Raw genomic sequence first — 13,888 nt, forward strand, 5'->3', positions numbered from 1 at the left:
CCTAAAAAGGACAGCATAATTAAAGTACCAATTATTATTATGGTATTTGTCACCCACACACTGTGACTACACAGTTAGGACAGGAAGTTGTAAACAAATAATTCATCACTGAGTGTGTGGGAGCGATGGATGCACAAAGAGAAGAGGGAACACTGTTCACCTTATTTTGTACATCACCCACATATCCACTGCTGCTAGACCGAAAATAGACCCGCGCATGCTCAGTGCTCAACGAGCAAACCCCGCCCTCTTCCGGGTTATTAATGGTAGTCGTTGTGTGTTTGGTCGAACGAGCTCGTCCTCGCGGAATGGGCGGAGCTCATCTGATCTGCAGTTAATCCGACAGGGATTGGTTTGAAATCAGCGGAGTGAAGAAAGAGGAGCGGAGAGGAATGACGGAGTTTACTGTTATAACTCCAGAAACACGGACTTCACACGATATTAGCATACAGACAGGACCACGAAAATGATATTATAGAAGTAGTTTAACATGAAAGAAAAACTTTAGAGGTGAGTTTTTGGGGGGAGACGCAGAGGTTGACGGGGCAGTCCGCTGAGGGCTAACGTTAAACATGGATGTCCGGGGAGCAACGGTGCGGCTCTGAGCAGGAATTAAGGCCGTTTCTGGGTTATTTCTGGTCGGGAGTTTGGCTCCAGCAGCGGCAGCAGCCTATTTACCAGGTGAGCCCAGCGTCTAAAACAGGTTAGGAGTACTTTACCTTTACGCAACACTATTTTAACTCCGCTAATAAAGTGTCTCTTTCTCAATTGCAGGTTTAAAATTCAAGGCTGTGACTTCTTGTAGCGCCCATCACCTAAGGTAAGTGGAGTTTAGCTATCTGTGGTTAATTTGTTTGCATATTAGCGTCATTTCCATGTTATTCAAATTTGTTAAGTCAAATATACCCGCAGCAATCATTCACAGGAGTGTAATAAAATCACTGTTAGGGACTGTTCTTTACTTGTTAGGGGAGGGGGATGACTGGGGTGTGACTTTGTTTTTTTTACCTCTCCCAAAGCTAAAAATATTTTCCCTGAGCATAAATATGCACCACCCTCCTGCACAAAATAGTTATCAGATTTTTTTTAATTTACCCTTTGATGCTTGAAAGTGGCTTAAAGTTGAAATTCTAGCAATGAAATAAGCTTGGTTTTTCACTCTTGTCGTGCATGCTGGTTTGTTAGCAGTTTATTTTTGCCCAAACCTCAAACGAGACATAGAATAAAGTGATTTTGATGAGATTTGGTTATGTTTTTTTATCTGATGGAAAAGTCTGTGGCCCATAATGTGCCCAAGGACCATCAGAAATTTGAAAATCCAACAATAATGTCTGTTTTTACAGTTTCTAGCTATGATAAATGGTGTAATTTTGGCAAGTTTGGAAGAAAACCTAAATAAACTGGTTGTAAAATCAATACAAAATACAACAATTTATATTATAATGCCCCTGCCCTAAGCCACAATAAAAAACCTGTCCCTTCAAAGTGCTTAAAAAATTATTTGACATGCCTCCCCCTCTTTGCACCACCCCTCCCCCCGTAAATAATGAACAGTCCCTTATGCAAGTAATGTTAAAGCAAAGACAAAAGCGCTAAAATGTCGTAGAGGTTTCGTGCTGAATAAATCCCAGTGTTATTGTTATTGTTGCTTCAGCCAGTATGATAATCCAGTCTGGCTGTCACCCATATCATTACTTATTATGTATTATAAACACAACCCCCATCACCCCTTTCCATCTGTTGCTTTGCTTTATTCCTGACCCCCTGCCTCTCTGATATATTATTCGTATGTGTGTGTGTGTGTGTGTGTGTGTGTGTGTGTGTGTGAGGGAGAGACGCCACAGACTGACCTTTTTTGCCTTTCAAATGAAACACACAGATGTCCCTTTGCTTCAGCACAGCATCATTTCACTGTCACTGGCATTGTGTATGTGTGTGTGTGTGTGTGTGTGTGTGGCTGCTGATGCCTTCACTTCTCCTTGTTGACATGTAGATCTGCTGATCCCTGGCAAACCAATACAAATGACCTGCTGTCTCACACATGCACACACACACAGGTTACACACACACACATACACACGCACATGCACACAAACAGTGAAACGGTAACTCCTCTAAGTCTCATATATAAAAGCCTAATTCATTTTATTGACCCACTAAATTAAATCACTTGATTTTAATTTGATTTATGTAAGTGTGTGTGTGTGTGTGTGTGTGTGTGTGTGTGTGTGTGTGTGTAATAGCACTCTGTCAGCCTGTCATTGTCCGTGCTGTTTTTTTAGTGTGCAATGTGACTTATGGTTGCCATGCTACTCTGGCAGACAAGACTTGATAGGTCAGTTTGAAGGATACCCGCTCTCTGTCTCTCTTTCTCATTTGGTGACCATTTTTAGCACTAACGCCCACTTTTTTGTCATTTGTTATCTCTATTTGTGTCTGAAATTATGTGTGGGTGCCTTTGCATCAGCCCCCACTCCACCTCTACAACACCAAGGTCTCCATCTCCCCCGAGCTCAGTCCCATCTGACAGCTGTCTGTCAGTGTACAAGAACAAACGTACCCAGAGACCATGACTGTGTCACCATAGAGATGGTTGCAAGCTGCTGGTTATATAATATGTCTTCCGGCCACTTCAAGTCCAGTCATCTTCAGGAGCTGGAAGTGGATGCGGCAGCATATGTGACGTCTCTTGTCCGTCCCTACCTAAATTTGGTCAGGCTGTGGGCTGTTGATTCTTGTTTGACTTCCTAGTCAGACATTGAAAGATGAGGTTTATTGCAGGAATTTTCAATGATTGAAAACTCAGGCTTTAAATGCCAGGTTTTGTTGTGAGTCTTGCAAATCAATGAGCATTTTCCTATAGATCTAAAAAAATCTGTCCCAGTGTTTAGTTATCATACAAGGAAACATGAGCAATGACTCTAAATACCAGAATGCCTTGCAGCTAAATGACACGTTGCTTTCCGTTAACTTGAAAAACAGTGTGCTATCAAGCTCCCACGCTCCACCTAAAACCACAGCGACTAGTAGATGTTTAGACATGTTATTTGGCAGAGATCAAACAGCATTCTGGGAGATGTAGGAGCTTACACAGATACCATTGTACCGATGACACACAGGCATTCTTGACTGATAGTGACCTGTTGAACTGCTGTGTATCTGTGTTTATCTTCTATCTGTCGTCCTATCTCTGATTACTCATTACATGATGACATAGTGTCAGATCTTTATTCCAGGTTGATGATTGCTGGAGGAAATGCATGTTCATACTCAATGAATTGTATCACTGTTTCACACACGCACACTCACATTGTCTGCGTTCTGTGTCACTTCCAGATGTTGAAGCTGTGGAGGCGAGACGTGCCGCTCTCGGAGAGGCTGGGGGAGGACTCTCCTCTGGCCGCAGCACCCGTCCCCCCGCCAACGGCAGCTCCGACGGGCCCCAACATTTCATGGCTCCCAGAAGCCCCACTGCTGGGCCAAGACCCGCCCATCTTCCTCATGACCCCTGCTGCTCAGGCTGTGTCTGGCTTCTTCGTCTGGACCGCACTCATCCTCACCTGTCACCAGGTAACTGCTTCCAAACAGCAGAAGGAGAGGGGGGGGGGGGGTTAAATCAACAGGTCTTTACCGAGTTATTTACTCAGCTGGTGATACAGATGTTGAGATTTGACAGAGCAGACCGGCTTTTCTGAAGGAGGTGCTCACAAAGATGTGAACTAGATTTGGCAGGCAGATGTGTTTGTGTTGTTTAATGCACAAATGATGTGATCCTGCAACACACATACATCTGCTCAGGCCCAGAGAAGGGCAGGAGTTGCTTGGCAACGTCCCTCGGCAGGTGTTTGTGATACAGAGCATGAATGTGCACAAACACACACACACACACACACACACAAAGGTGAAACTTGATCCAGGTGGATGAAAAAGCAGATATGAAAAAAACCCAAGCTGAATAGAGTCAGAGTTTTTCTCTTTCACACATTCCTGTGAGATGTTGTCAGTGAGGTGAGGTAATGTATTGATTGTTAAGGTCAGGGACATTGACACACTGACAAGACAGCACAGAGACATTAATGATACACAGGATAAAAATCTGATTTAAAAAAAAGTTTTTAGTTTCAAGTACTTTTTTAAAGCTCTTTTTTAAAGCTCTGTAACTTTTCAACCTTTTATTCATTCTGACATAGTGCTGATGTTTTAAACTTACATTTTGCACAATTTATAGTTTTCAACTTAATGTGTAAAGTCTGTTCTGCCTAAAGTCTCATTTTCAATACTTAAAGAGTCTCCTCTGTCTGCCCCAGATCTACATGCACCTACGTTTCTACAGCTCGCCAAGGGAGCAGCGCCACATTGTACGGATCCTCTTCATCGTTCCTATCTACGCCTTCGACTCTTGGCTCAGCCTCCTTTTCTTCACCAACGACCAGTACTACGTGTACTTTGACACCGTCAGGGACTGCTATGAGGGTAAGGACATGCTTTTGTCTTCATCCTGTGGAGCTCAGTCTGTCACTTGAAGTGACGATGCAGTTTTCTTCATGTCACCGGTTCAGCAGAGGGCAGTGGCACAAAATCGATGAGCTGCTTTGACAGTACAGGACACAGGAACAGATCTAGGGTACAGCATGCTTGTTGGAATGCTGTTTTGGGAGTCATTATGGTCACACCAAAAACTAGCCAAAGCCACTCCACATTAGGTATGGTATTCCCACCCAGGGTCCAACTAGGTTAAAATGTGACACGCTAAGTTATCTTAAATGAAAACGCATTTAATGGCATTTGTTTTGAAACAATAGATGGATAGAAGTTACCGATTAAAATCCCTTCCACCTCACTGTGGGCACCTTTTCCAGTTGAGTTGTTGAAACACATTATGATCAGATCAGAACAGTCTGTCCAGCCTCAACAAATTATTCCACCTACTTGGTCAATGTTTGTTTAGCAAAGTCCCCGTTCACCCTCATTAGATTTCTGCCTTCTCTGTGGTATACTGAGCCTGTCTCTCCTCTACATCAACTGTCTTTGAGTACAGGTACATGGTAAATATTTTAATGAAATAATAGCTAGTAAGATAAACATTAAGACAACATAAGGAACCTAGCTGAACTTACCAGTGTTAGCAACGTTTCAAGTATGTAGAAATGTTGCTGTTTCAAAGTACAAATGGCGGACATTAATTTTGGCAGTTCTCTAAATTGATACAGCAAAAAAAGCTTGATTTTTAATCTGTATGTTGTCAGACTTATCCAACAGCATTTATCTGTTTACTAAATTTTGAATCTAGTGTCTAAAGTGTCCATATCTATTTAGACAGGAGCATCTATTGTGAAATTTATATCAGCCGAGGCCTTTTTAATCATTTTAAGTTGAGTAAGTGTGACTGGAATCTAGTGGAATGGATGTAAACATGGATCAATGGCTTACTGCTCACTGCGGAGTATGGACTGTGTTTATTTTTGTCAGGTCAAAAGAGTTAATGTTGAGCTGTCGGCTTTGGTGAGTGGATGGATGACACAAACAAAACAAATGCTGCCTGACGCTTTGCATCTCTGACGCCTCTTACATTTTTGAAGCGACAAAAAGGCAGCTGCCTGCCTTCGCTCCACATTCCTCAGAGTCACTTGTGACGCTCAGGATAGAAATAGTCCACACACTGTGACACACTTTGTCACTAGCGTCACTTCCTGTGTCGGCGTATCGATGATGTCACACACATTCGAATGTGGAGTGGAGTCTATGTATGGCTTCTGCTTTTGGCAGGAAGCGGTGTCAGTGTTGTGGTCGTCACATCGCTCCCTCAGACAGATGGCTCTCATCCTCCTCCTTGTTTTATCCTCCTCCTCTCTTGACGTTATCTTCTCTCACTTCACAGTTTTTTTTTCCCACACCTCCGCCTCACTCTCACCCAAATCTTTTTCAGTACATTTCCACTTTCTCCTCCTCTTCATATTGTCCGCTCCCTCTCCTCTGCCTCCTTGCTCCCTCCTGTTTGCCTTCCCCCCTCCACAATGCTGCCGAGCCCTGCCTAGATCTTTTCCTGAGCAAGGATGACCGACCTGTTGCATGGCAACCGCGCTTGCAAATCTTCCTCATCAACCAGAATGGCTGCATCAGATAATGAGATTCACTCTACCAAACTTGCTGCAAAGTTCTCATTGTATGTAGGCCTACTGTATCACCATGGCAACTAGCACTGCTGACAGGGGTCCTTGGAGAGAAGTGGAAGAGCATAATGGTAAACCGCTGAGACACAGAGAGCTACGCAGATCGACCAGTATGCTCGCTATTGTGTTTTAAGCCAGGTGGTGGAGTGGCATCTATGGCATCTTCTCACCTGAGTATTGTTTGACAGGCATCTGATGTCAGACAGGCAACCACAGCAGGCAGTGACGAAGTTCAAGTGTGTGTGTGGGTGGAGTAGAGCTAAAGTCAGTGAGAAAAAGGAGAATATAATAACAGCAGCAGACAGCTGACGTAACAAGAATCCCTGCCAGCAGTACAGCTGCTTTGAGATCAGTGTTGTGACACACATAAACATCCTCCTGAACCTCCCACCCACACACACGCACACTATGGCACACACCCAGAATATATCATTTTTCACACTTTCACAGTTAACTGATATACACCTCTAAAGCTCACCTTATTTACCACACAGTCACAGTCACACAACCACATCCCCCCTGAGAGAGTGTGTGTTAACAGGATTAGCCCGGCTGTGTTTTTATGAGCCCTTTGGTCGTCATCACCCTCTCACTGAAGCAGCACAGAGGAGAGATAATCCACTGGTCACAAGAGACAGTCAGGTGGAGATCAGTCACACTGGGAGAGATGTGTGTGTATGTTTTTATCTTCTATCCTTGTGAGATCAGTTTTAGCTTCTTGCGCAGAAAGTAAAGATGTTTCTGCAGCTTGAAGTCAGAAATTCCTCCCATAATTTAGTGTCAAGTGTTTATCTGGACGGCAAGATTTATTGTTAGTTAGGCTTAAGCTTGTGTAAGGCAGTGAAGGGTCCTCAGAAGGAGGAAACACAAGTTTCTACTCAGGCATCTGTGCTTTATTTTCTTTATTTTGATATGTATTCAACAGCATTTTATTTAATCTAAGTTGGAGTTCATGCTTGACATCAGGGAGAAGTTTGAGCTGGTTGCCACTAAATCCTATACAGTACTGCTTTAATGTTTAAAATCTAAAACTCAACTTTTCATAGGTTATGTTTGCTTTCTAGCTGAATTCCTATGAACATGTTTTGTGCATTGCTCTTTGCCAGTGGTGTACCACAAATAAATATGCAGCCTTAGTGGGCCCCCACTTCCCCTTTTTGTACATCCACTCTAATGTCTTTACACGTAACTGAATTAACATATTGAATACTGAAGTAAGTTCACAACAGATTCATAGAAAACAAATTAATGTACAACATTTTAGAAGGAAATAATTTAAATACAAATGTAGGTGGAGTCTGTAATGTCAATAGTGTAGGGAGTGGATGGGTGAAAGCTACAACATGATCGTCGGAACCTCTTTTGGGTCTTCTGCATTTTGTTTAACTTAAGCTTCTGCAATAAAGGAAGTGTCTTGTAGTTGCTGTAAATGCTCCCTGGTCCTGCAGTGTGATATGAGGCAGGCTGCCAGCTGATGTCTGCCTCAGCCTCCTCAGTGTCCGTTGTCACTGTGCAGGCCGCAAGGAAAGAGTGGATGCTGCAGAACCTGTCCTGAATCAGCTGCGGCATCTTCTCGACTAGATCTACAAAGAGATGCTGGTCTCTCTGGTGTCCAGAGTTTGTCTTCATCACCTGCCCAAGGTCACTGAGACACTTGTCTCATAAGCACACTGCTCTGGAGTCTTAAATCTCCAGCGCTGCTATCTGTGGAAATAATAGCCTGTTCTGTTTCCACGGTCCAGCACATACTCTGCTGGCTGGCCCTGAGTGTCTGTGATGAAGCTCGGCATTTTGCAGTCCATCTCCCGGGATGGACTGGGTACCCTGTAGCCTGATCTGCAGCCACCAGGCCCAGAGACCACATATCGATGGCCTCATTAAATGAAATAATTTTTAAGAAATGACATGATGCCATGCCTTACTGTTTTACTGAAAGAGCTGAAGAGTTAATTTTATGTCTGCTGCTGGTTTTGATTGACAGTGAATCAGCACATTCTGTTAGAACAACACTATAAATAACACATGATTCTGACTGTAATATATTTGCCTGCAGATGTCAAAACAAGTGTGACAGGAAGTGACATGTGTCGTGTTTGTGTGACTGCTGGGGGGTCTGTGGGCGACTGAATGATTCACTCTGCTGTACTTTTTGGTCTGTGGTATTACAGTTTAAACTGTTTTCTCACAGTTACCACTGAAAGTTGCCGTTTTGCAAACTTTCCACATGCCGTTGAATCTGTTTTCACCTGGGCTACATAAAGTCAAAATGTTTGTTGCAATACTAATTCACATGACAATTTGGAAATTACCAATACAATACAAGCAATACAACAAACAGGCTTTATTTAGTCATGGGGAAAGACATTTTGAGATGTCACAGTAGGAAAAGTATGCAGAATCTGTTGTTAAGGAAAAAAGCAAATTAACTAAATAATATCTGCATAAAGATAATAACAACTAACCCTTTCTCTTCTTGTTTCTCCCCAGCATTTGTAATTTACAACTTCCTGAGCCTGTGCTATGAGTACCTGGGAGGAGAGAGCGCCATCATGGCGGAGATCAGAGGGAAACCCATCGAGTGAGTCTCAGATTCCCAGTTGGAATTAGATAGATATCTAAAAGGCCATTAAGTGATATTTGTTTCCAACTCAACATAAAACAAGTGCATATATAATTACTGTCCATATTTTCATCATTCCTTCTATATTGTGTCAGTTTTGCTGCTTGAAAAACTTTATTCCTCACAAGTATAAGAAACAGCATTAAGTGTAACCTGGGTATTTTGCTGCGTCATCAGGTCCAGCTGTATGTATGGCACCTGCTGTCTGAGGGGGAAGGCCTACTCCATCGGCTTCCTGCGGTTCTGTAAGCAGGCCACTCTGCAGTTCTGCGTGGTCAAACCACTGATGGCCATCATCACGGTCATCCTGCAGGCCTACGGCAAATACAAGGACGGAGACTTCAAGTGAGTGCTGCAAACAGGAGGTCTATAATTGACTTTTGGGTTGCCTCTGATTGGTGGAGCAGAAGTGCAGAAAAACTTTTTACAAAGATGCTGCCATATTTAGGAAAAACAAACAGGAACTTGTGGATTACTCCTTTAATTTTTAGATTAATTGAATGTCCCAGACTGATCATCGCCTCCTCCCTTAATCGTCTCAGTTTGGGGTATTAATCTCTAATGGGAGATTTTGGCTTTTAGCTTGACCTGCAACAGCAGCAACCTATAAATCAACACCAGCAGAACTAACGTCTGTCTCCCTGTTGTCTTCTCTCTCAACAGTGTTGCCAGCGGTTACCTGTACGTGACCATCATCTACAACATCTCCGTCAGCTTGTCCCTGTACGCCCTCTTCCTCTTCTACTTCTCCACCAGGGAGCTGCTCAGCCATTACAGCCCCATGCTCAAGTTCCTCATGGTCAAGTCCGTCATCTTCCTCTCCTTCTGGCAGGGTAGGGTTAAACTGCACAAGACACAAGATACTTTTATTCATATATCATGTGAGATTTCTTTATCTTTATCATGTATCGTCTTATCATTTGTGGTCAGGCATGTTGCTCGCCATCCTGGAGAAGTGCGGGGCCATACCCCAGATTAACTCAGAGGAGGTGTCTGTCGGCGAGGGGACGGTCGCCGCCGGCTATCAGAACTTTATCATTTGCATTGAGATGTTTTTCGCGGCGCTGGCTCTGCGCCACGCTTTCACATACAGAGTCTACATGGACAAGAGTCTTGATTCACAAGGTGAGGAAGGGAAGAGGGAAGAAACGAGGACATTTAGTTCACTGCATGTCTTACAAAAGGAAAAATGCCAAATATTCTAAAGTAGCCTTTTGTCTCCTTTTTATTTCTGTCGTTACCATCGCCGTTTCAATCTCCTTCATCTCCCTTCTTTCAACCAAAATTCTCCTACCATTCTTTATTCTTTTCTTTCTCATTATTATCCACCTTTTTTCTTCCGTTTATCACTCATGTTTTTGTTTGGGTCTCCCTACCTTTTTCTACACATCCATCTTTATTTGTCTCTCTTCTTCTCTGCTGCGCCATGAAGGACCCGTTCCTACATATGGAGAGTTTGGTAGGTTAAACACTGACGGTGTTTACTCCACAACCCCGCCCCACCCCCTTTTTATTTTTTCATTCGTCTTTCCGAGATGTTTTAAGTTAGTTTCTGTCTTGTTTTTTTTTATCCAAGGTTTTGAATGTATTTTGGTTGTGTTTACATGTTGCTGTTATTCCTAAATCATTCCCATCCTCTTTTACGTTCCCTTTTTATACTGCTCCTCCCTGCCGTGCATCGCTCTACATCACTGTGAAGTTAACCATTTTTCCCTTTCCGTTCTCTCGCTTTAAATCACATCCACTGTCCCTTTACAATTCCTCCCTTTTTCCCTAATTTCCTTTTCACCCATTCCTTCCTTTTGTGTCGCTGTTTAACACCTTCTAAATCACTCCTCTTCCCTCTCTCCTCTGACTCTATTCTCTCCTCTCCTTTCCCTCCCTCTCCATTTAATGTGCTCCCACTTCCTTGCCTAAATCACCATAAAGTCACCCTCCTTTAATGCTTCCTCACTTTTTATTTTTCCTTCCTCTCCTTTTCTCCGGTCTAAATCACTCCTCTGCCTCTTCACACCTTTTATTTCCTCCCCCACTGTCCTTTACTACCCTTTTCCTCTTCCTTTAAATCCCATTTCCTCTCTTTCTTTTTCCCCTCTTCCCCCGACCTCTAACTCTCTCGTCTCGTCCGCCTCCTGCAGGCCGCCGTGCCCCGATGAAGAGCATCTCCAGCAGCCTGAAGGAGACCATGAACCCGGGTGATATGGTCCAGGATGCCATCCACAACTTCTCCCCAGCCTACCAGCAGTACACCCAGCAGTCCACGCTGGAGCAAGGGGCACCACCACCTGTCTCCCGCACCCACAGCGCCGTCAGCGGCCGCGGCGACACAGAGAAGACGCTCCTGCTCAGCTCTGATGACGAATTCTAGAGCAGGACGTGTCACTTTTACAGCTGAATCAGATTCAGACTGTTTAAATGGCAGATGGAACCTAGACCTCTTGTGCAGCCGGCCCTCTTTAATGTGTGAATGATTAGAGAGGTTTGATTTTCCTGTTTTTGAGACTGATCACAAATACGAGGATCTTCCTGCATAAACATTTCTGCTCCCAAGAATCCTACTCAGTGGGAACTCCTAAAGCTAATTTGGCATTAAAACCGTTGGCCAGAAAAGGAAAAGGGTTGTGTTGGTGCTTGGAAAGTTTGTGAGTCACACTCTTACATACTGAATCATACTTGACTTTTGGAACAAAAGTTTTCTGGCTTGGGCAGAAACTTAATTTCAGCTCAGTCATGTGGCATTGTAATCATTCTAATGGATGTTTTTTTTTTATTTTGTTCTGGGCCCAGATTGGTTTACATTTTGAAGGCCCTGTTGTTTTCACATAGTCACTGGCTGTGTTTATTAAGCCAAGAAAACCCTTAAGAAGTTGAATTTCCATGACTGGAGGTAGAAAATATTTTATAAAAGTTTTGAACTTTTAATTTTGTAATCTTATATTTTGATATTATTTGCAACAATTTAATAAATTAGTTCATCTGCAAATACATTACAGAAGCTGTTTTCAGTATCGTAGCAGTCTTGTGGTACAGTCATAAAAATGTGGTGCGACGTTTATGGAAAACGTGTAGATGAACTGTGAGTGAACTGGGACGACCCTGGTGCATTGTGGGATTTTTAAGGGACATCCTTCGCTGTTTTGGATTTCAAGGGAAACCGAGTGAAGACCATTAGTTAATGTCAGTTGTACGGATCAATATATTATTGATATTAGCGGAGCAGATGAGGGTAGATGATAGATTATGCAGTGCATCTGTTATGGGGAGCGAAGGGCAGCAGCAATAGAGCTGGTCAGGATTACACTGGTGTAATTGGGGCGTTATTTGAATGGGCTGGATTAAAGCTGGAGCTAATTCACTCAGGGAGTAGACCTCCGCAGGCCACAATGTAGGTTAACTGGACTGAGGGAAAAACAAGAGCAGAATATAGGTTAAACTTTAGACGCTTGTTCACAGCAGAGGAGTATACATACATGAATCCTAATGTTAAAGATTTATTGTGCTTAATTTTCTCATGGTCAACTTTAAAGGTATACTAAGTAGGATATTCCTAAAAAGTATAGACTCATACAGATGTAAACCCTTTCAACCATCACTTATGACCCACTGGGCGGTGTATTTATCTGCAGAGACTCTGCCCTCTGCCTACATTTTCTTATTTTCTTCTTATCTTGTATGTGCGGGACATTTATGGGTGTATACCCTTTAGTGCTCAGGACTTTATAAAACGGTAGTGACCATGTTCTAGACCGTACGCAGCAGGCATCTGCTGACAATCCTGCAGAGTATACCTTTAAATTTGTCTGAGTAGTCCATCCGTCTATCACCCTGATGTTCCTAAATGGCTCCAGATACATAAGAAAGACTAAAATCCATCCACATAAAGTCAGTTTTCTGCTCTTGCTCTAACACACTCACTGTAGTGACATCTCTGTCAGCAGTCAGGCTCCATTGTTGTGAGTGTTCCTGCTTGTACGGACCTAAGCCTTTAGCTTAACTACTATTTTGCACATTATACAGCTATTATAATGAGGTACGGTATATTTGAAAGCTGAAAAAAGAATATTATTACAGTAATATTGGAATATATATTCACTGTACCACATTTCAAAGCTATGCATTTACAATATGTTCAGTCAATATTCTTTCAATAACATTTGATGTGTAACTTTTGATGCTCTTCTGTTCTTCCAGTCATTTTTTGTCAGATTTAACTTCACCACAGCCAGAGCTTTTTTTTTTCTCCACATAATTGAAGTTCTTGAGTCATCCGAATGAGTCATGCCGAATCTGCCGACGTGTTCACTGTAACTGCTGTCACTGCTCTGCCGTGGCTGCGTATGAACACCAGGGGGCCGTGTGGAGGAGACGTGAACACATTCACACTCCTTATCTACAAGCAGACAGGCACTTATCACACTTTAGGCTTGGCGCACATGTAACTGCTTTGTTGGAGCACCAGTTTTTTTTATCTCCTCATCACTCTGTGGGTTTCGTCAGAGGAATGAAGTCAGCCTCAGGCCGGTCATGGGTTTTTTTTTGTATTTCTGCTTCTGCCTGGCATAATATTGGTTTTAAATAGGACAGAAGCCACGTCTGTGCACAGGAGCAGTGTCCTATTTTTAGACATTGCTGAGTGTTGTCTGGGTAATTGGGTTTCTGGATTTCCATGACTGAGCTTGGAGCAGCAAAAGTGACCCTGCATTACTTGTGTAAAAGCACTGGTCAGTTCATTGTGCGGCAGTTAACATGCTCAAACACTGAATGACAGTGCTGATATTTTTTAGTTGAAGAAAGTTTTTGTGCATCAGTTGGTTTGCTTCATGCTTCAAACTGAAAAAAAAAAGTCTTATCAGGATGGATGTCAGGCGTACTGCACTTTGAATGCCATAATTCACTTTCAAGCTTCACCCTCTTTCTGTATGTCTTTATTATCTGCTGACGTGTGACGTGTCCCGATGTGTGTGAGTCGAGCTGAGGAAACGCCGCAGACTGATGTTGTAAATACACTTTTAAGTGCTGTCTGTGGGAGGAGTTGTCGTGGTGTATGTTGGTGTAGTCATATATGCTGTTAATACGGAGCACATTTGGGAAAAAAAAG

General features: G+C 42.9%; 1 protein-coding gene across 2 annotated transcripts; it reads left to right on the forward strand.

The window, feature by feature from the left end:
• The first annotated feature begins 336 nt into the window (after positions 1–336).
• On the forward strand, positions 337–12,958 carry tmem184ba (transmembrane protein 184ba). 2 transcript variants are annotated; one of them, XM_033611877.2, is made up of 10 exons: positions 337–681; positions 775–820; positions 3,337–3,570; positions 4,308–4,473; positions 8,658–8,748; positions 8,968–9,135; positions 9,454–9,623; positions 9,721–9,915; positions 10,223–10,249; positions 10,929–12,958. In XM_033611877.2, the coding sequence occupies exons 3-10, from the start codon at positions 3,337–3,339 to the stop codon at positions 11,156–11,158; spliced, it is 1,281 nt and encodes a 426-aa protein (XP_033467768.1). In that variant the 5' UTR covers positions 337–681; positions 775–820; the 3' UTR covers positions 11,159–12,958. The 2 variants fall into 2 exon arrangements, with proteins under 2 accessions (XP_033467768.1, XP_033467769.1); XM_033611878.2 differs by lacking the exon at positions 10,223–10,249.
• The last annotated feature ends 930 nt before the right edge of the window (positions 12,959–13,888 follow it).

This window comes from Epinephelus lanceolatus, chromosome 21 (assembly GCF_041903045.1).
Source record: "Epinephelus lanceolatus isolate andai-2023 chromosome 21, ASM4190304v1, whole genome shotgun sequence".
NCBI lineage: Eukaryota > Metazoa > Chordata > Actinopteri > Perciformes > Serranidae > Epinephelus > Epinephelus lanceolatus.

Bases quoted from the DNA above. Each gene is read 5' to 3' on its own strand.
- tmem184ba (XM_033611877.2), top strand. From the start codon at position 3,337: ATGTTGAAGCTGTGGAGGCGAGACGTGCCGCTCTCGGAGAGGCTGGGG. The intron at 9,916-10,222 runs GTGAGGAAGGGA...TGCGCCATGAAG, and splicing joins CAAGAGTCTTGATTCACAAG to GACCCGTTCCTACATATGGA. The intron at 10,250-10,928 runs GTAGGTTAAACA...CGCCTCCTGCAG, and splicing joins TCCTACATATGGAGAGTTTG to GCCGCCGTGCCCCGATGAAG.